Source organism: Arachis duranensis, chromosome 2 (assembly GCF_000817695.3).
Source record: "Arachis duranensis cultivar V14167 chromosome 2, aradu.V14167.gnm2.J7QH, whole genome shotgun sequence".
Classification (NCBI taxonomy): domain Eukaryota; kingdom Viridiplantae; phylum Streptophyta; class Magnoliopsida; order Fabales; family Fabaceae; genus Arachis; species Arachis duranensis.
Window position 1 is genome coordinate 92,531,929 of NC_029773.3, and position 23,352 is coordinate 92,555,280.

The 23,352-nt window shown below is 30.6% G+C and overlaps 3 protein-coding genes across 3 annotated transcripts; all 3 read left to right on the top strand.

Moving 5' to 3' along the window:
• Positions 1-6: 6 nt before the first annotated feature.
• On the top strand, positions 7-3,510 carry LOC107476324 (transcription initiation factor TFIID subunit 12-like). The gene is given in 10 exon segments (XM_021136601.2): positions 7-266; positions 850-1,005; positions 1,390-1,840; positions 1,843-1,889; positions 2,071-2,145; positions 2,523-2,601; positions 2,684-2,705; positions 2,707-2,743; positions 2,889-2,924; positions 3,045-3,510. Coding segments are annotated over 10 exon segments (1,173 nt in total). The 5' UTR covers positions 7-128; the 3' UTR covers positions 3,177-3,510.
• Positions 3,511-5,396: 1,886 nt separating this feature from the next.
• Positions 5,397-9,824, top strand: LOC107476208 (uridine nucleosidase 1). The gene is made up of 9 exons (XM_016095973.3): positions 5,397-5,523; positions 5,963-6,078; positions 6,377-6,436; positions 6,982-7,164; positions 7,256-7,360; positions 8,541-8,637; positions 8,728-8,835; positions 8,934-9,069; positions 9,527-9,824. The coding sequence occupies exons 1-9, from the start codon at positions 5,463-5,465 to the stop codon at positions 9,633-9,635; spliced, it is 975 nt and encodes a 324-aa protein (XP_015951459.1). The 5' UTR covers positions 5,397-5,462; the 3' UTR covers positions 9,636-9,824.
• A 4,688-nt stretch (positions 9,825-14,512) lies between these two features.
• On the top strand, positions 14,513-15,095 carry LOC107476325 (uncharacterized). The gene has a single exon (XM_016096127.2). The coding sequence runs from the start codon at positions 14,663-14,665 to the stop codon at positions 14,978-14,980; it is 318 nt and encodes a 105-aa protein (XP_015951613.1). The 5' UTR covers positions 14,513-14,662; the 3' UTR covers positions 14,981-15,095.
• Positions 15,096-23,352: the final 8,257 nt, after the last annotated feature.

Genomic DNA, 23,352 nt, shown 5'->3' on the forward strand with positions numbered 1-23,352 from the left:
CAACCCCCGGAGCAGCATCAGCCTCACTCTCTCACTTCTCGTCACTCCCTCCATCTTCCTCTGCCGCTGCTCCTCCTCCTTCGCAATCCTCTGCCTTTCCGTCCGTTTCTACCGCTCCGCGTGGCGGAATGGCGATCGGTGTGCCCGAGCACCACCAGAGCCCTTACCCTCCGCCATTTTCCTCTTCCTTTGGTCAGCATTTCGGTGGTTTGGACCGAACCGGAGTTAGCGTCGGAGAATCTGCCTCCAATAATGCATCTTCTCAGGTATATGCCCCAATTTTTCTCCCAACTGTTTGGAAATTTTGGTGTAGAATCTTTGTGAAATCAATGCTGTTTTATTGATTTTATAGGCACATAACTAGTTATAGTTAGCTTGTTAGTTATTAATCGAACAGTTAAAGGATTGGTTGAGTAGTTAGTACTTAGTATTGAGTGGTAGTTGAATAGAACAACTTTGAATACACTAGTCATTGGCAAGATCAAAACTCGTAAGTGTAGTCCTCAATAATTAGAGATAGTATCATATTAACCCTGTTTAAGGGCTAATGTATTTGGTTATTTGGTAGTTAAACACTCAAAAGGATTGATTCAATCTCTTTGTAGAAAAACAATCAAACTTAGAATGGGAAATAGTCACTGGATATAGATTGGGGAGTTTAGTTGGATAAATTTCACAAAAGTAGAATTAGGAAACAATGAGCTCTTGCTTTTCTGGGAGCATATAGAGTTGCTTGAGCTTGAGTTCCTGCATTTTACTTATATTAAAAGATTCTTTTCCCCTTTCCGTATTTAGGAAGTTGATCTAAATGTGCCCCATTCTGTTCCACTAGTTGTTTGAAATGTTTAGGTGAGACCACCAATGCAACGAATGGGAATGTTGGGTTCGCTTGGATCTGGATCACAAATGCGGCCAGGTGGGATACCTGCACATCAACAGAGACCTGTTCAATCATCTCTCAGACCACCGCCCCCTGCACAGAACAGTCCAACTACTGTTTCGCAAGTTAGTCTTTGCTTTTTCGCTACATTCCTCTGCAGCTTTGTAAAAGTGAATTTTATGACTTTAAGCATGCTTGTATGCTTTTCGCTTATTTGTTTTGATAGTTTTTGCTTTTTCTAGTCAGAGAGATAGTGGCAATGGGTTTTGAGGAGTGTGATATGCTTCAAAATATAAGCAACTGATTGATATTGTACTACCGTGATTTGTGAGTGTGCGTATAGCTTTATATTAAGAATAAGAATATCTCTTTTAGCTGTTTCAACTCATGTTATTTAAGAGGATTTCTCACTTCATATGTCTTCTGTTGCAATGCCTGAGCTTTGTATGTAAAACATACAGAAAAATAATATTGGTCAGTGATTTTGCAATTTGTCTTGTTTTCTTTAGAGCTTCCAAGGGCATGGACTAATAAGAACCTCATCAGTGGGAACACCTGCAACACCATCTCCAAGTGTACCTCAAAGTATGCAGTCACTTAATCAGCCGTGGTTGTCATCTGGACCACAGGGGAAGCCTCCTTTGCCGACCTCTTCTTATAGGCAGCACCCGCAGCAAGTAAACCCACCAGCGTCCTTGCAGCAAAGGGCTCACATTCCTCAGCAGCAGCAGTCTACACCAGCAGCATCACAGCCGCAGCCATCTTTGCCATCTAATCAATCACAGGAGCATTTTGGGCAACAAGTTCCCCCATCAAGGGCTCCACATATCCCTCAGCAGCAGCAGGTTACAAGGCTACAGGTCCCAGGAAATCAGAAACCTTCAACTCTTGTGGCTGCTCAATCCGCTGCAGCTCAACCAGGAATTCAAAGTAGATTAGCTACTGTGGATACTGATGAACCTTGTATAGTGTTCTCTGCAAAAGAAGCATCCATGAGATAGTCAGTCAGGTCTGCAATGCTTCTCTGATTTGTTCAGCGGATAAGTCAAAATTTGAATTACGGAATGCAATATGGCACAAGGCAGTTCAATTTTGATAATTTTACTTTTAATCTGTTTGGCTGTTCAATCCCTAGTTTCATGAATGTGTTACTTTTGTTTCCTATATTTACACTTGTACTTTATTGGCAGGTTGATCCAGCTGAAAAGTTGGATCCTGATGTCGCAGACATTCCTGTCGATATTGCAGAAAATTTTCTAGAGTCTGTGAGTAAATTACCTTTAACTTAATTGTGTTCAGTGAACTGTTGGAAAACTTTGTCCAAATTTTTGCAATTCAATAAAATTTGTCAAGTCTGTCTGTTATTATTGATTTATTTGTTTATTTATTTATTGTTCTTTGGTTTCTCTATAAAGCTGATTTTTCCATCTCATTTACTTGAACCAGGAGTTGTACAAGATTTCTACGATATATGCACATGAAAGTAGATCAGATATTTGGTTTTGCATTACATATTTATAGAAATAAACTAACCACACAAGCAATCTTGTCTTTTTCAGATGATCCATTTATCTTGATTCATTTCCCTCTCCTTAATACTAGTTATAAGGTTTGGACTAATGATTTTCTATCCTTTCAATAGATAACAAAATCTGGTTGCTCCCTAGCTAAGCATCGGAAATCAACAACATTGGAAGCAAAAGACATACTTTTACATCTAGGTTAGTGATTAGAAAATTGCTTCTTGCTCAGAGTTTGGTTTCAGCACATTTCACATTTAACTCCACATCTTCGTCTTTGTAGAGAAAACTTGGAATATGACACTCTGGATTTGGTGATGAAATTAAAAGCTACAAAAGACCGGTAGTTTGTCAGTCTCTCTTTTGAATGTCATATTCTAGACTTGTACTTATCGTGCTTTTGCAGGTTGCAAGTGATTCTGGATTTCTGTGTATATATACACTTTTGAATGTCAAATTCTAGACTTGTACTTATCCTGCTTTTGCAGGTTGCAAGTGATATTCACAAGGAGCGACTAGCGGCTGTAAGTGTTTTTTCTTTCTTTCACTTTAATCTAGTAATTATATTTTTTACCTGTTAGATGAATAGTTGTGATTATTATTATTATAATTATTATTTTGTTTATTTGTTATATGTTCAACAGATAAAGAAATCAATGGTAGCAGCGGAGGCAGCACATGCTAGGGGCTCTGCTGGCCAAGCATCCGGTGGCGCAAAGGGTAGCCAGGCAAAGACACCCTTGAATGTCCTTGGCTCTCCCAACTCTAAAAACTGATGAGAGATGCAGAGTGTTTATGTATTACACAATTAAGGAGAAACCCCTTCGAAAAGGTAACTAAAATTATATTGAATTGAACCAAGCAAGTTTTCCTGTGTGCATTGTAGTCACAAATGACATTGACAATCATTATTTATCTTGCCACTTGAATTGTAGTTCTAGGAATGCTTTAAAGGGGTTTTACTCAACCAAAATTGTGACAAGAAAAAGTGTTGCTTTTTATTTCTTTGATCATGAGGAACACCCTGAACTTTGAGGCATTTGGGTATTTAGAATTCTCCTTCTTTTGTATAAATTATTTTTTCCCTTTGAATTCATGTCTTGGATCTAATTTTCGTTGCAAGTGTCTTGCTCCAAGAAGCTCGCAGCTCTTCCACCTCATGGAATCAAATCATCACAAAAGTTTATTTTATAGTATTTATTTATTGATTTATTTCCTTTTTGTAAGCATCATATGCCCCAAAAAGAATCTAGAAAGTAGAAACATTTCACAACATTGTTACCTAAAATGCTCATCATCCACTCTCCCACTTCATGGCATCAAATTATCGCAAGAGTAAAAAAAAAAAAAGATTTCTTCTAACTTATGATAAGCATTTCCCCATCTGTACATTCTCCTTTTAACAAATATTTTAACATTCAAATCACCTTGAAATCTTGAATAGTTTCTTCTGATTTTCTGTTCATATAAAATAATGTTCGTACCTCATAACCTCTGTGGAAAAGATCATATATAAATAATCATTTTTAAACTTTTTTTTTGTTCAACACCAAGTTTAATAAACTAATTAAAACAGATCGCACATGGACAATGTTAAACTATGGTTCACTCAAGATAATTATTCGCTGTCTAAATTATTGCTTCATTATATATTATTATAATTTCAAGTGGGATTGGATTGTAGGATCATTTAGGCTCTCAGCTGGCATCAAAACAAAAATTGATAATTTGTACTATCATTTTTTAATTCCTTTCCAAATATTATGACACAACAAGGATCCGTAATTAGATTTAATTCTTATCTTCCAAGTCATCCTTGGCATGGAACGGCCAGAAAGCTTATGCCAAAAATAAAGCAGTTTAAAAAAAAAACAAATCTAAATAAAACTCCTATACATTTTGTATTTTGGCCACAAAACAAAATTAATTTAATTTGAATATGATCCTTGAGTTATCTGTATAAAGTTTTTTTTTCCCACATGATGATCATAGAAATAGTCATTCATCTAATTATGTATAACTATCCCATAAAGAATTTCTTTTTACTATTACTATAATCGTCTAAAAAGTTACAAATAAATATAAAACTCGCTACACTTGCGTCAAAATTAATCTAAATTAGATTGAATTATATGTTACAAGATATTCGACTTTTCAACTTGATGAATGAGTTGTTTCACTTTTATGCTTCTATTATGTGTAAATTAATCACATCATCAAATTTAGTAAAGCTTGAGAATCAAAAGAAAAGCTTATATTAGTTTAAGAAAAAATAAAATAAAGAAGCTTAATGTAAAAGCTGTATCTTTTCTGGGGAAAGATTATCATTAAACTTCTGAAATTCAGATAAAGTTCGTTGTCTTATCGTTAAAAAAACCACAGAGAGAGAGAGAGAGGATTTGTTGAATGCTGACAAAGCCCATACTGTCACCAGCTCAAGATATTAATACGTTAAAAGCTTTTCCATTTCAAGACGAAAAAAAAACTTTTCCTTTTCGGGTAGCAATTTTAATGTTTTTTTCGTGAAAAAGAATAAATAAATTTTTATTTATGAATACTTTTAATTTACGAAAAAATATTCAGTTAACTCTAATATTTTTTACATTACAAAGAACTTAATTATAAAATTAAAAATAGTATATAAATCTAATAAAAAATTCAGTAAAACTATAAGGACAAAAAAATAATTAAACCTTACAAATATATATAACATTATGTTATCTTCTCTAAAATTTTAAACATAAATCTAACCTCTTGTTAAGTCCATAAATTATATTAATATTAAATCATATTTTGATAGAGATTTGAAAGCAGCATCATAATATTCAACAACTAACATATCTTCACATGATTGATCTAAAGTCTGTAAAGGAAAATAAAATAAAAGGCTAGTGACCTAAGTGCCTAACTTTGTCACTACAATACATCCTCATTTTCTTTTCACCTTTTTTTTTAATTATAAATGTCACTACAATATATATATTCATTTTGCTTTGTGATACACACATACAAATCATTCCCACTTTCCTTCACAAATTATCATAAATCTCTTACCAACTCCCATGGCGAATTCTCTACTCCATGAACCCCAGAAGCTCATCATTGATACTGACCCCGGAATTGGTGAGTTCATTCCCTAACTTCTATATATATCTACTCAAAATTAATATTTCATAAATATTAGCAAATGATATATAATTTTTGGGGAAAAGATATTTTACTACACAACTCACTTATTATTAGATTGACGATGTAGTAGCATATTTGGTTTCGATTAAAAATTTGCAAAATTTCTAATCATGATTTGAGCAAAAACTTCCACCATAGTACAACGTAAATTTATATGTATGATTATAAATAATTTGATTGATCCAATAAACTAGTGAGATTTCTTATGTCAAATTCTTAGACCAAAATAACAATGGTGTGCTTATAAGTAAAAAAGTAAATAATAGAATTATTTTTGAAGTTGACAGTTGGTAGACCAATTATAATATTATAAGAATCTCTCCAAATAATTGTCATGATGAATTTTGGCCCCCTTTTTTTTTTAAATATGAAGATGATAGCATTACAATTATGATGGCATTTGAGAGTCCAGAGGTGGAGATCATAGGCATGACCACCATTTTTGGTAATGTTACTACACAAGGTGCCACACACAATGCTCTTCTTTTGGTATGTCTTCATTTATTTTCAGCCTCTAATAATTCTGAAGCAGATCATAATATAAGGTGCATGTTATAGTGGCTTATATCATAATGTTTTGTAATATTTTTTAATATTTAGAACTACTTTTTAGTTTTAAAAAAAATATTATCATAAAAAGGTAAAAAAATATTACTTTAATTTTAGTAATACTTTTTTAAGTGTTATAAATTTATGTAAGCACTATAACCACCATAATAATAGTCACTATAAATTTCACCAATATAATTAATTAATTATATTTTTGATAGTAAACAAAATTGTGCAGTGTGAGCTTGCAGGACATCAAAATGTTCCAGTAGCAGAAGGCAGCCCTGAACCACTTAAGGTGATTAATTATATTTTATAATTCATATATTTGGATTGGAATTTCAAAAGGGATATATAATTAAGTTTATGGATCAAATTTTATACTCACGCTAAAACCCTTGATATATGGTAAAAACTCAGGTGCAGTCAACTTCATGTAAAGTTGATAGTTGAGAGCCGTTAGATGAAAATTTAATTAAATCAGTCAAATCATTTAACAACTCCCAACTATCAATTTCACGTAAAATTGACTGCATTTGAGTTTTCAGCTTGATATATAGGCTTCATCCTTCAGACATCTATTTAGGTTTGCATAATATAATTTGTATAATTATTTTATTTTATTTTCCTTTTTGTTTTTCCAAATTTAAGTGAAAATGAAATATCACACCAATTTGATAATATTAAGTCTTTTATTGAATTTTGAATACTAAGGTTGAAACCTTTTTTTCTTTGGTAACATTATTATATATTTGTGAGATATAGTTTGTATTAATACATCATGTCCTATTTTTATTATTTATTTTTTGTCTTAAATAATGGTTTATTATATTATGATAAAAGGGTGGAATTCCTAGGGTTGCTGATTCAATTCATGGTTCTGATGGATTGGGAAATATGTTCTTGGCACCACCAAAAGCTAAGAAAATTGATAAGTTTGCTTCTGAATTTTTAGTGGAGAAAGTTTCAGAATATCCTGGCCAAGTATCTGTTCTAGCACTTGGACCTTTAACAAACTTAGCTTTGGTAATTATTGATAAGTCATTAACTAGTGAATTTTTTTTTATTGCCTTTGAATGCTTATTTTTATTTTTAAAAATTAACTTTTTATTTTCAGGCCATCAAAAGGGATTCTTCTTTTGCAAGCAAGGTGAAGAAAATAGTTGTTCTTGGTGGTTCTGTTTTGGCCTTAGGAAATGTTAATCCTGCTGCAGAAGCAAATGTGAGTGATCATATATTATATCTATAATTTTTAGAGTTTAATTTTGATGCACTAACAACATAAATAATTATATACGACCATTTCATCAGATTCATATAAGATTCATATATTTAGATTATTTTTTAATTAATAAATTTAAAAATTCGTTATTTTTGCTTATATGCCAATACTCGGTCAAATTTTTTTCGATTTAATTACTCTGTTGGTTCTTATAGTTTCGTAAAATTTTCAATTAGGTCCCTATATATTTTTTTTTAATTAGGTCCTCTGCACCAATTTTTTTTTCAATTAGGTCCCTCTTAGTAGTAATTGGCTTCATTATATAGGGACCCAACTAAAAAAAAATTGGTGCAGGGACTCAAATAAAAAGAAAAAGAGTAAAGTATCGTTTTTGTCCCCAACGTTTGGGGTAAATCCTATTTGTGTCCCTAACGTTTAAATCGTCCTATTTATATCCCTAACGTTTATAAAAGTGATTCAATGTTATCCTGCCCTCAATTACACATCATGAACGTTTTAGTTTGAATTTTAAAAATCTCTTATTGAAGTTAGAATACAAATGTTTGGGATAGAATCGATAATCCACTCCGAAAAATAGCTCATCAAAAGTTGAAACTAATTCTTACAACATTTACATAATTCACTTTTCTAGGGACATAATTGAATCTAAACACAAATAGTGGGTATAATATTAAAATCGAACACATCCAAGTGAGACCTATTTGAGAATGAATACATCCAAGTGAGAATAATTGAGAAATATAATCTGATTTGTTAGTATAATTTATAGTAGGATAACATTGAATCACTTTTATAAACGTTAAGGATACAAATAAGACGATTTAAACGTTAGAGACACAAATAGGACTTATCCCAAACGTTGGGGACAAAAACGATACTTTACTCAAAGAAAAAAAAGTGTAGGAGACTCAATTGAAAAAAAAATGGTGCAAAGACTCAATTAAAAGGAAAAAAAGTATATGGGCGTAATTGAAAATTTCGCAAAACTATAGAGACCAATAGAGTAATTAAAATTTTTTTTTCATAAGTATAATTTTTTTTTTCATATTGTCTATTAATGCAATAGGTATTTATAGGTAAATCATCATAAAAAATAAAATACACAAAAGTTAATTTGGTCAAATTTCATATCCTCCTTATTCTATTTAATTATTTGAAGATCTATGGAGACCCAGAAGCAGCAGATATTGTGTTTACTTCTGGAGCTAACATTGTTGTTGTTGGATTAAACATTACAACCCAAATCAAATTCACAGGTGATGGGATCATAAATCACAATAATCAATATATAATTTATTTTCTCCAATTTAATTTGTATGGATCAATATATAGTTATCACTTTTCAGATGCTGACCTCCTTGAATTGAAGGAATCCAGAGGAAAGTATGCACATTTATTGAGTAACATGTGCAAATTCTATAGGGATTGGCATGTTAATTCTGATGGTTTCTATGGTAAATTCACAAAAATATTTTGTTTTGAATTTTTTTAAGGGACAATATATTTTTAATTTATTTATTAATAATTTATTTATTTTGTTCTGTGGTTTCAGGAATTTTCCTACATGACCCTGTCTCTTTTGTGGCACTTGTGCAACCAAATTTATTTACTTATAAGAAGGGAGTAATGAGAGTAGAGACACAAGGCATTTGTGAGGGACATACAATTATGGACCTAGGACTAAAAAAGTATGATCAAATTTTTTTTTCTGGTCTTGAAATATGATCAAATTTAAAACTAGTATACACTTGAATAGAGTGGGCCTTCAATTGGGCCTGCACCTACAGAGTCACAAATTTTTAAATTTTAGGGTTTATAATTTAAGATTTAAATAGAATTACATATAGTAACAAAGATAACTAATTTGGGTTGGTCGAGTGGTCAGTTTATTTGTCTGCTTAAGTAAGTATCGGAGTTCGAATACTAGACAAACAAGGAAAATAATAACTCCCATTTTAAAAAAAATATTTAAATAATTCATTCATTACATCTAGATTAAGTCAACTCAATTTCTGATCACTTTGAATTGAGTCCTTATTTAGAGATAGAAGTGTAAGTTGACCTAATATAAGATACAAAATAAGTACAAATATCATTATTTTTTTAATTTTATGATAAATTTTTTATTTTTTTTCTTACATGCAGATGGAATACAAGTAACCCATGGACAGGTTATTCCCCAGTTTCAGTTGCTTGGACGGTGAATGTTGATGAAGTTCTTCGTTTTATTAAGGAAAGACTCATGAAATCATGATTCTATGAAGAATCAATCAATAGGCATATATACAAATTAATAATTGGAACTACTTCCTTTCTGACACAAGTTAATTGAAGCATGAGGATTTTGGATTCTAACACAAAGATGAGCTAATAATCACTTTTGAGTTTTAATGTGACAATGAATCTTAATGTATGTAATGACTTCTAGTGATTTTTTTCTAAATTAATATTTGTTTAGGGTCAATCAAATAAAAAAAAATGACACTTACATTATTATTTGAGTGTTTGCGAAATTAATAGAAAAATATAAATAAAGAAAATGTCAAGGCTAAGGTAACCACTTAATTAATTATTGCAAAAATATTGTTTAAGGTCATCATTTTGGTTTTGTTGCACTTATATTTAACTACAAAAATATTATGCGTATACAAAAATTTAGACACTAATTAAATTAATCATCATGTGTATTTGTGTTTAAATATACAATTATACAAAATATATATTAAAAAATAGTTATTTATATAAAATACATATTAAAATAAAAAATATATTAAAAATAAGTTAAATTAAATAATATATTTATATATAAATATATAATAACTGATTCAGTAACTAATTTTTTTTATATGAACATAATAATTAATAGATTACTTAAACAATAAGTAGGTTACCTACAAAAGAAAGTTGTTACAACTTTCAACAGAATTTTCAGACTAGTCATAAATTTTTAAAAGCTCTTGCCTTTAGTAAATAGTAACTATAACTATTAATAATGAGTACTATAGATTCAAACCCAAAATTTGCAGCTAATTATTCTAACAGAATCTAGCTCTAATTGCGATGAACTAATAAAACAATTGGAGCATATAATTAAATTATAGTCTTAGTTCAAGTATAATATTATGCAAGATTTAGAATAATAATGGAGTCAACGATGCTTATGGAAGAGTTAATTAATTGGGATACCCTAAATTGTGATAATGTCATTTTCATCCAAGTTCCATTAACCTATCAATATGGTTACAATTAGAAATATTTAATGTGTATTTTGAAATTGAAACACATCTTCAACCACTGCACTAGCAGTTGGGAAAATAGGTTTTATTTTATGATAAATGTTCCATAAAATATATATTTTTAAAGTTGTTTCAAAATTTTCTTTGATAATTAAAATTTGTTGGATAAATATTTATGTATCCTTATCACAATTTTGATAAGGATACATAAATATTTAAATTTGACATAAATATTTAAATTTTGATCATTTAAATAATTAAAATTTGTTCCATAAATATTAATTATTATCACAATTTTGATGAACCAAACATTTAAGCTTATTTTCTTTCTAAATTTGAATTTGTATGTATCCTTATCCTAGCTTTATGGAAGACCAAACCATTTCTAAATAAAGGTTTTTTTATTTTTTATATTTCTTTTAAATCAAGATTATTTTGGTGTATATATTATTATACAATAGTTGACCATTTTGGGTAGAAAGTTAAAAGAAAACATATATAAAGAACTTATCCCATAATAAGCACCCTTAATTATTCACTAATCATAGTTAGGAGTATTGCTATATGATATTTTCATATAGGTCTTGGTCTTAAGATTTGTTTCCTAAGCAATGGAACCTTTATCTTTATTTGTCAATGCCAACATTAATAGCTACCTCCATTAGACCTACCACTACAAGTAGTTTTAAATTTTGTTGGAACTTTACAGAAAATTATTCAATAATTACTTCTGTAATAATTATTTATTATTTGACTATTTCGTTCAAATTCATATATGGCGCTTCTTATTAATTATTTGATCTTCTTTTTTGGTAAATTTCACGTCTTACTCGTTGCTTGCAAATTTAAATATTAAGATTATTTTTTTAGAGTAAACTATCATTTTTTTTTCATAAAAGTTAAAAACGTTGACAGATTTATCCGTAAAAAAAAATACCTTTTGTATTTTTAAAGTATGAGTTCCATACAACAAAATTATCCAAACACTAAAAAATCACATAAAAATCTTAAATTATTCTTATCAGCATCTGTATCATCTTTTCCCTCTCCACTAACCACTCCATCATCTTAATCTGCTTATCACTTTATTACTACCATCACCACCACCACTAATACCATTCTCCATCTCTCACCAATAATCAATTGATTTTCAATTAATCCTAGCAGCAATTTTTTCAGATACAAGGCACCTCTCCTCCTCCGTGACAAATATCACGGCCTCTATTTCGGTTCCTGCAGCTTCCAGCATCAACGACCACCGTTGTCGTCCTCCTTCCGTTGTGGCCACCTCTCCTCCTCTTCTTCCCTGTCTCGCCCTCACCGACCAGAGGACCTTTGCACCAGTCCCTACTTCGCCGCCACCAGCAACCCTAGAGTCGCAGTGCCCCGCCTCTCCTCTTTTCACCGTCAACCACCATCACCTACCGTGGTTATCTTCTCCTCATCACCGAACCAGTGCTACTGATGGGGCACTGCGGCAGCCGCCACCACTGTCGCCCCTTTGCAAACCAAAACAGCGGCAAGCTCTCTCTCTCTTTCTGTCTCTTTTGCCATCTGTTTTAAACCATTGAACCCTAATTCACTTCTCCTTCTCCTTTTCTTCCATTCTTCTATTTTAAACCACCATCACAGCCCTGCCATTATCATCGCCCGCACTTATAGCCGTCAGAACTGCCGCGAACCACCGTCGTCTCCATCATCTTCGACGAACCCAAGCCACCCTCACTGTCCCAGTCATTCTTTCTCTCGGTTCAGACTACCGCCAGCGAGCCACTCACTAGTCTCATACCTCCCCCACCGAACCCTAACTTAACCCCTGTTCTCACTCTCTCTTATACTTCAATGAGCTGTCGGCGACGTCTCCATCATCATCAGCTTCTCAGTCGCCAAACTTTCAGAACAACTGCCGTAGCTAGCGTCTCTCTCACTGAAACAGAGCTGAAATAGAACAAGCTCACCCCTGCCTCTCAGAGTTTGGCTCAGGTGAGGATTGCTCAATTCGATTAATTCTCCACATGGTCTGTTTGAGTTTGGCAATTAATTTGTTGCAGGGGCATTAGGTGGTAGCACTATGTTCTGAGTTATTGAAAAGTTGAAATTGATTATAATAAGGGTAATATAGGATTTTTATGTAATTTTTTTGTGTTTGAATAATTTTATTATATAAAACCCAAATTTTATGAATACAAATAATAATTTTTTTATGAGTAGATCTATCAGCGTTTTGTGCATAAAAATAGCAATTTACTCAAAATCTGGCGACAAGACATTTAATTGAAACACACCATTTGATTAAAACAATTTGTCCTTATTATTGAATTTACAGTAAAAATTTCCACAAAATAGCAATTTCATTCGTCATTTATTTATTTATTTGCGTTAGAAGAATCCAACAAAAAATGACTGAGAGTTAGGGTTGAATCCAAAATATTCGACGGTAAAATATTTTTGTCAAATTTTTTTTTCCGGATACAATCTGATAGTAATAATAATTTTCTTTGGATTTATATTAAAAATTCACAGTAAATCAAACGATAATTAGGGAATATTTTTTGTGATTGTAAAAAAATTATACAAGTTAAAAAAAAATTGAATCACTAAATGCATCTCATTATGTTATTTAAGTATATGTTACCGGTATTATATATCTATTTGATGTTTCACTATTTCTGAAACTTACCTAAGTAATCATAGGATTCATAACATCAACATGTTATTCCTCCACATCAAAAAAAAAAAAAGAAAAACATGTTGTTCCTAAGTTGGTATAATTCGATGCTTTTAGGGCTTTCTTTTGGTTTTCAAGCTAAGTCAATCTGTCTATAATTATGGTTGAGAAATTGATGGTGTTATTTATATATATCTTAATTAAGAGCCTAGTATATAATCATTTTTTGTACTAATAAGTTTGAAGGACAGGTGGGTGGATGAATATTATTTGTGATATATTCCATATACCTCCTTATCAGTCATTTCGGTTATAGCTAGGCTCAACCAATTACTAATAATATGATGCTTTCAAACTACTCCAAATTATATTTATGCTTTAATTTGATTCAACCTTCTTTTGTTCACACATTCATTAATATTGGACTTAATTATATAAATTTAACTTATAGACAACCAATTATGTATTATCATTAGTAAAAATAAATAATTTTTAATTTTATTATTTAAAAAATCTTCTAAATATATACATTAATAATCCGAATTAATAAGTATCTAAAACTTAATACATCAAAATTAAACTCTAAATATATTTCAAATTCTACTAAATCAAATAGATACATACCTACCATTAATTTTATGCTTTCTCATTTAGCATAAATGAATATTAATTATTGAGGGTATTGAATAATTTAGCTTAACATTAACAATTAGCCATGTTTAACTTTTGCAAAGTTATCCATATATATAGTTATATATGGATATGATAATCAATTAGTAAATAGAAAGTATATTTCAATATATATATAATATTAAGTGGATCCAACTTCCAATTTGTATATTTAGAATTTCAATGAATTATGTGATGCATGTTAAAATTACTAATACAAGTTGAAAAACTTAGATGATTGACACCCATATACTTAAATAAGAAAAGGTAAGTCAAACCAAAAATAATAACCCATTTAATAAATTAGTTAAACCAACTCTTTTCCATTTTTAATTAAAATTTTTAGTAGGTAATACAACTTTCTCTGCACTTTGACAACAATCACCAACTTCACTTAAAGTACAATTTCAATTTTCAACACCCTCCACATCATAAAACTACTTCACCCACCCCAACAACCAGATAGAGGAAAACCCTATTTTCCCAATTTAATTATATCCAATCTAACATATATATATAATTTCATCCAAAACCAATTAAGGATATGGCATTGTGAGAACTGAGGAATCTTTTACTAAAACACACAAGCATACATACATGCATATACACTATAGAAAAATATTCAAGAAATTGAGCTAACAAGAAGAAGAAGCAAAATTAGGGTTTGCACCAAGTTGTTGTTGTTATTAATTAGTATTAGTGAGATTGATGGGAAGTAGAATGAAGGGAGAGAAGATTTGTTGGAACATTGGTGTGTTTGTTGCACTAATGCTTGTGTTGATGAGTATGAATGAGTCAAGTAGTGGTGGTGATGAATTGAACAACAACTTCAACAACAAGTTCAAGATGAAGAACAAGGTATGTGATGAAATATATGTGGTTGGTGAGGGAGAAACACTTCACACAATAAGTGAAAAGTGTGGTGACCCTTACATTGTTGAAGAAAATCCACATATTCATGACCCTGATGATGTTTTCCCTGGCCTTGTTATCAAGATTAACCCTTTCTCTAATTCTAGATCATAGAACTACTCTATTTTCAATTATATATATGTAAATTACTTGTCTTGGTATATAGGCCTAGGATGAGCACATATATAGACATACATGATTTTCTTTACCTGTTCTTTTTTTTTTTTGTGACAAGATACAGAACTCTTATACATGCATGAATGAATGAGAGCTTTTTAACCAATGTTCTACATTTATCAGAACTTAGTATTAAAATATCACTCTTTTAAAATTAATTATCTAAATATCACTCTTCTTATATTACGATAATTAATTATGGTGGAAATTCAGGTACAGTCAATTTCAAAATCTTAAAGCTAAGATAGATCTAACAGTTTCATCATAAGTACAAGATGACAAGATGTTATCAAACCGAGTCTCCAACCACCTCATGAATTCTGTTTTTTTTTTGTCATGGACTTGACCCTTTTAATTGGTTGGAACATTGGGCCGAGACATAACAAAAGGAAACTACAAAAACTATTCGTGATGGGTAAGGTATTTCGAGAAAATGGAGGATCCAACATAAAAAAAGAAAACTAAGGTCCAACAAAACATATTAAAAAATATAAAAGATAAATTTCATAATTCTTTGAGTAATTGAATTCAGCTATTTTTTTTGGTGACTGAAATAAATTAAACAAAAAAAAACAAAACAAATAAAACAAAGAATTGCTTAAATAGAGGGGCAGTCCTGTTTAAGACTACTTTTAAACTCCTCCCAAGGTAAAAGAAGCTCCACATGCGAAAGTTGTAACTTCATCGCCATCTTTGCCATAGTATCTGCCACCGTGTTTGCATCTCTCATAATCAAACGAAAGTCAACACGCCAATTCCAATGCATGATATCTCTTATTTTGAGCACCAATGGATCAATAAACCCAAAACCATCTTGAGTAACAAGATTAAATGCTTCCACACAATCCGTCTCACAAATAACATCTCGTTGACCCACATCCCAAGCTAAGAGATATCCTCTCCAAATAACTCTCAATCATTCCCAAACACCCCCTTTGCCAGCTCCCATTACAATCTCTAATAACACAAGCAAAACCAACACTATCACCCGAACCAAAATAACTAGCATCACAATTAATCTTAAAAGTACCAATAGATGGGGGATTCCAAAAACCATTTAGAGTAGAGGAAAGGGACATACGTTGTAATTCAAAAATATTCCTAAACTCTTTTTCTGAGGTTAATGCCAGACAAATCACTTTTTCTGGAGGCCAAGTTTCATGGGGATTAAATATGTCATTATTCCTTACTCGCCATATCCATCAAAGTCCCGAAAAGAATTTGAACGGATGCTTTCTGCTATGATACAAGAACCAGTTCTTCAAATCCAAAGGATGACAAGAAATATCCAACTTATGCCAGACAAGCTGAGCTTTTGGACAATCCCGAATACAATGTAAAACCAATTCCTGGCTAGAAAGACATCTTGGACACCTATCCGATGATGACATCCCTCTTCTAAAGCGAAAACTTGTAGTAGGAAGAGCCTCCTTAAGACACAACCAAGCCAAAAACTTATGCTTTTCCGGAACAAGCTGACGCCAAAGCCAAAACCAATTCTCCCGCTCCTCCCAACCAAACAGTTGTTTACACAACCACAAGTAACCATTGCGTGAGTTATAGACTTTGGCAGCAGACCCACTCCAATACCAACCCACTTTCGGACCTGCTTGTTCATCTGGATTGTAAGAGAGAATATTACCTTTCAGATTTTGAGATAAAGGAGAATAAAGAGTATCCAAATGCCACCTACCAACCGACCAAATATCCTGTATCCGGAGATTCGAATCAGAAATGTGAACATAATCCATCTCATTAGATAACTGTGTCCTTCTCTCCTCCAGCTAGAAAACCAAAAATTCTAGTTCAAATCTCCAATACACCAAGCAAACCCATCCTTCAACACTTTCCAAGCCTTGCAAAGACACCTCCAAATGGGAGAGTCCTTGTTCTTAGGATAACTAAAACAGTCATATAGAGATGATCGGTACTTGGCATCCAACAATTGGACCCATAGCTTGTTTGGCTGCTGGAAAAAAGTCCAAACTAACTTCCCAAGAAGAGCAATTTACACAATAAGGATCTCTAATCCCCAAACTTCCATATTTTTTTGGAGTAACCAGTACCTTCCAACTAACAAGATTCAATCCTCTTCCATCAACTTGTCCTTTCCAAAGAAAATTTCTCATCATAGACTCTAATTTACTAATGATTCCTTTGGAAAAAATAGAGACATGCGTCTGGTACATGGAAATAGCGGCGGCAACAGAATTAACCAAGCAGAGTCTACCAGCCCGATTGAGTAAACTCCTTTTCCAGCTTGCTAGCCTACTCCAAATCTTATCCAGAACACCATTGAAAATTGAACGAGTCACCCTAGAATGACTAAGGATAATTCCTAGATACTTGCCCAATATTAATTAAAAAAAAAAAGAATAAGGTTGGGAGTCTTATTTTTATTGTGTTTTTCGGTATATTCTTAAGTTTGGTTTTGTAATACAGCTTCTTTTTTTTTTAAGTAGAACTTGCTTTGTCATTAGCCTTGATTCCACTCATGATTTTTAATGAGCAAGCGATTGTGACTATTTACTTTATTCTATATTGATGATTACATTACTATCAACAAAATTTATTGTACTTAATTAGTAGTCTAAAATCTCTTTCAAGTTTCAACAGCCTAGATCTTACTAATATGAAAGCCCTAATTAACATTAGCTTAAACATGCTATACTTAATATAGGATCATGTCATCATGTGAAGCTTTAAATACATTTATATTAAGGAAAAGTATAGGGTACTAACATATTATCTGTCAACTTCTTGCCAACAATGATTAATTATTATATTTTAAACACATATATAAATAGACACATCTAAAAAGTATATCTATAAAGACACTTCTATTAAACATAGTCATGGAAAAGACATTTTTATTAGACACATCTACAAAGACACTTCCATTAAATACAATTATAAATAAGAGTTGGCAGAAGTTGGCAAAAATACTGTTGATAACGTAGCGGAGTTGTTATATTAAATATGCTTAGTATTTTTAATATATTGATACACAACGGAAGGAAAGTAAAATTACACATGATTTTTTTTCCATCTTGTACCAAATATTCTTATAAATATAATTATTTATATGCTTTTAGTTATCTCTCAGTTTAAATTTTTAGTATAAACAGTTTTATGATATGATATCAGAGATTTTATAACCTAACAATTTAAAGTTCGCTTCATGTTATATTTCGTCAAAAAATATTCAATATGAGACAAATAATGATATATAGAATTCTCAATCTCTTCTTTTTTATTATTACTATAAATTTTGTATTATTAGTATTAAAAAATATAGTTAACCCTCACTTGATCATATGACAAACTAATAATTAAGTTAGTGTGGAACGTGTATAATACATAAAAAAATAAAAAAAACTCATTAAATTAATCATTATATATTTATTTATAAATATATGATGTATTATTAACTTATTTTTATTATATATTTGATACTTTATTATGTATTTTATACGAGTAACTAATTTAATAACTAATTTTTCTACATGTAATGTAAATATAAAAAGAAACAAAGGAAAAGAAAGAGCGAAAAAAAAGAGAGAGATTTGTTTGATGAGCGTATTGAAAGCACGACAAAATCAGTTACAACTCACATTAACTAGTAATAGAAACCTAGACCAATTACTTAGATAATTAAGAATTGATTATAAATTTTTGAACTATAGAAGATTATTTTGTCTTTCAAATTAATAGTCATGGATCCAAAAGAATATTTACTCTTATTTTAATTTGTATCTCATCTTATTATATAAATAGTGTGCACACTTGTTACTATTCAATATTATTTTGCATATTTTTCATGATTTCTGATAAATTAATTCCCATCTCCATATACACAAGGTTACTTGCCGTATATATTTTTTAATACATAAAAAATTTCGATTCTCCCAAGGTTAATTTCCTAATACTTAGAAAATAATTGTGCCTATGAACAATAAACATCAATTAGTATATGAATATTGGGTTCTAATAAATTTTGTATAAATTAGTATATGAATATTAGGTTATAATTTCTCATTAAACAACAAATTTATATACAAATCTTAATTTGCTATGAAACTATTTATCACAAAAGCTTAATATTGGGTCAGTATATGAACATCTAACACGTTTTCTTAAGCGATATTTATATGTACTTGCTAGCTAGTAATTAAATAATTAATTTGCTCATCATATTTATATATGTAACAATAATTTAATTAATTATAAAATTTTCATGGGATGCATGCAACTAAGTATTTGGGAGTAAAATCAGCAGTGCCCTACAACTTGAGGAAAATGATGCAAAATAATATGGAATATGGAATAAACTTTGATACCGAAACCACACCAAACATGACAACAGAAATTGATTTCTTTGAACAACTCATCAAAGACAAAGTTTACAATGCCTCAGATCTCACCAACTCTTTGGCTTTGTCTCCGTAGTAGCTGGAAATTACTACAAATATTACTTGGCTACACACACTAATAATCATTCCATTTCGGTTGAATTTAATTTTGATGCATTATCGGTGTAAAACTGTTTTATATGTATATTTAATTACATAATATTATATTAATAAAAATAACTATTTTTTACATTAACTGTATAAATAATAACAATTTAAGAGAACAGTTGTGATTGCACGTTTTACATTATCCGTGTATTGAAATTGAACTCTAAATATGATATCTTAATATATCACACATTGCAACACATATAATTAATATATAATTTATTTTTTTGGAGAAAACAAGGTTGTTCTTTCAGTATATCTTAATTTTTTTTGGAAATTAATAACCAGGATATTTAAATTATGAGAGAAGAATAATAATACTAGCGTAGCTAGCAATATAATAGAACTAATTTTGACATACATTAAATTAATTAGAAAAAGAAAGATGCCTTGTAAGACTGGGCTGGAACAAAATGTGAACCTAGTTTTTGGATTTTCATTAATGATGAATTTTTTTTGTACTGCTCATCTTGTTTGAAAGTGCTTGGACTTGTGCATGCTATTATTATTGGAATCATATCACATATAACTAATTACTAATATTAAACATATAATAAAATATTTTTTTTAAATTACCAAAAAGAAATATATATATTTTTCTTCGCTCTCTTCTTTCTGAATGTACCCCATTAAATTTATATTTTTATCCAGTTGTATCATCATGTGAAGCCACAATTAGTTATAATTATTTCTCTTTTTTTTTGTTTTTTCTTTCATCTCTTTAGTCAACAAATAAAATAGTTATATTATTCCATTGCAATTTGGTGATTTACTTTTGTTAAATACTAGTGCTTACACTACAATCGGTGCGGCGATTTTAGGAGAAATTTAGCGATAGTTAATATAAAACTACTGCTATATAAAATGAATTTGGCAATATTTGTTATTTTCTGTCACAACAACCGCTGCCAAACGGGATTTAATTAGTTAGATAGTTATTAAAAACCGTCACAAATAAGCTGCCCTCATATGCTAGAATTGGTGTAGTGTTATGATGATAGGTAATAAATATTTTTTTTTCTAACTTTATACTCTTATATTTATTTAATTATATTCAGTATACTACCATTAATTCACTCAGTCAGTGGTTTGATCAATTTAATCCGAATCCACAAATTGGGAGTAGGGCTGGCAATTCATACTTTACCTGTGGATACTCAATCCGATCCAACCCGTTCGGATAGGATAGGCTACTCGACCTGCTGTAAGTAGGGTACGGTATGGTCTAGGTATGCCTGTGGGTAGAGTAGGGTACGGGTTTAGGGTGTATCCTACCCTACCCTACTCGCACCTCATATATAACACATATTTTATAAAAATTAGGTATATGGTGAAAGAAGTAAGAGTTGAACCCACAACCTTCCTTATGTAATAACTTATAATAAGTGAACAACTACTAAACTAGCTAATTAATTTAATAATTTAGAGCATTAGTTTTTTATTTTTTATGTTATTAATATGTATAAAATTCGAAATGATTGAATTTTATATTTACTTCGAAAAAATTTGATATTTCTGCGGGTATGGTAGGGTAAGATAGGGTTTAGAATTTTAGGGTGCAGATAGGGTTAGGGTTTAAAGATTTTTAACCCGCAAATAGAATAGGATAGAATTTTAATGAAATTTTCAACTCGCGAGTAGAGTTAGGGTAGGTTCCAAACCCTATCCTACACTACCTATTGCCAGCCTAATTGAGAGTGCAAAAAATTGTTGTTGGTCTCACAACGAATTGTGTGCCTTACCCTAATGACATCCCAATCCTCATTCCAACAATGCAGTGACACAATCAAGTTCCTTGTGAATTTACAAATTAAACGGGTCAACTCGTATAATTTGCGAACTTAAACTAACCGAATTTGGGTTATTGACAATGCTTATTATTAGTTTAGTACGTGACTAATGTTTATTAGGATAAGCCGGCAAAATTTACTTTTAAAATGATTAAGAATTATATATACACCATCTATTGGTAGAAAAACAAGTACTTTAGTTTTCTTTCTTTTTCTTTATAAGTTAGTTGGAATTTGAGAATGAAAGTAGGTCAGAAAAATTGTTTATTTATTTTGTTGTGTTATTATATATTAGTGTGGGGTTTGAATCGACCAATTCATTTATTTAATTTGGTTAAAAACTACACAAAAGAGAAATGACAATATTTCCTTCTAAAAGAGATTCTCAATAAGAGATAGGCCACAAATAACAATCATATGGCGTATATATATAAAAAAAAATACCCGACCAGAACAAAAAAACAAGATAAAATCCAGAACCAAATATGTTGACCTTAAAAACTAGCAAATAACTAACTCATGCGATCGACAATGAAGTATTTGGGAATTAATTAACCAGAGTAACATGAAAATAACTAATTAACTTTATTTCTCATATATAATATAATATTATTTCCTTATTCAAACTTGTAATAAATACCTCTGGATAGCGCAGCCCTTATTTAGTTATATAACTTAATAAAAAGCGCTTATTTAATATAAATTCAATATATAATATAATCCTGCAAAAGTCAACTAACAAGCATAACTGCGGATACCCAAAATAAATAAATAAATAAAATGTTTCTGAAATTATTTTAAAAAGTCAATTCATATATTATAAGTTGTCTTATATTATATAACTTGTTAGAAATATTTTTTACATTTAAGTAATTTTGGCATCCAAGTTAATCCAAGCAATTTTAGGTCACGCGTATTTTGCTGTTTTCTTCTTTTCTCACACTTCTTTCTCTTCTTCTTCTCACGCTCGTTTACGCATGGAGCGTCTTCTTCTTCTTCGCCTTCTTCTTCGCATTCCTCCTCCTCCTCCTCCTCATTCTCCTTCTTCAATTCTTTTTCGCGTTCCTTCTTCTTCAAGCGTTTTCTCCTTTTCGCCATTCTTTTGTTGTTGTTGTTGCTGTATTTTTTGTCTTTTCTTCCTTCTCTCCCTGATGAAGAAGCAGTAGAAGGTGAGGAGGAAGAATTTTGAATTGTGCAGAACAGAAATGAACCGAACATGTTATTATAGTGAAATAATTATATAATAATAAATGAATGAACATTATCCATATATAAATTCAAATTCGAATAGCTTTTTGCATAATGAACCAAACACGTACTCATGGTGAAACAATTGTATAGTATTGAATGAACGAAACATAATCTATTATATAAAATCAAATTCAAACAGCTTTGGTGAAATAATTGTATAGTAGTACTGAATGAACGAAACATAATCTATTATATAAAATCAAATTCAAAACACATCTGTCTATGATTTAGAGATTATCAATTCAATTCAGATTTAGAACACATACATCCATTCAATTCAATTTAATTTAGCAATTGTTGGTGATGACGATAACGAAAGAGGAGGAGAAGAAGAAGAATAAGAAGGAGGTGGAGGTGGAGGTATACGTGAATTTGAAAGAAGAAGAAGAAGATAGCATATACGTGTATTTAAAAGAAAAAGAAGAAGAAGCGCGGGAGAGGAGAAGGAGATAAAGCGCGTGTAATGACGTTCTTTTAATGAGAGTGGTTTTTATTGGTGCTGAACCTACTTGAATAAAACTTAAGATGAAAAAATACTTGGATGCGTAGCATAGTCCAACTTGTTATATCTTTTATAATTACATAAATTTTGTATAATTTTTTTCTCTTGTTATTTCATTTATTTTTATTATATCAATTTTTTTATAATGAATAAAAATTAAACTTTAAATATTTAAATAATTAATTCTTTGATATTATGTTATTAATTTTTTTATTTTAAAAATTTAAATTAATAAAAAATATAAAT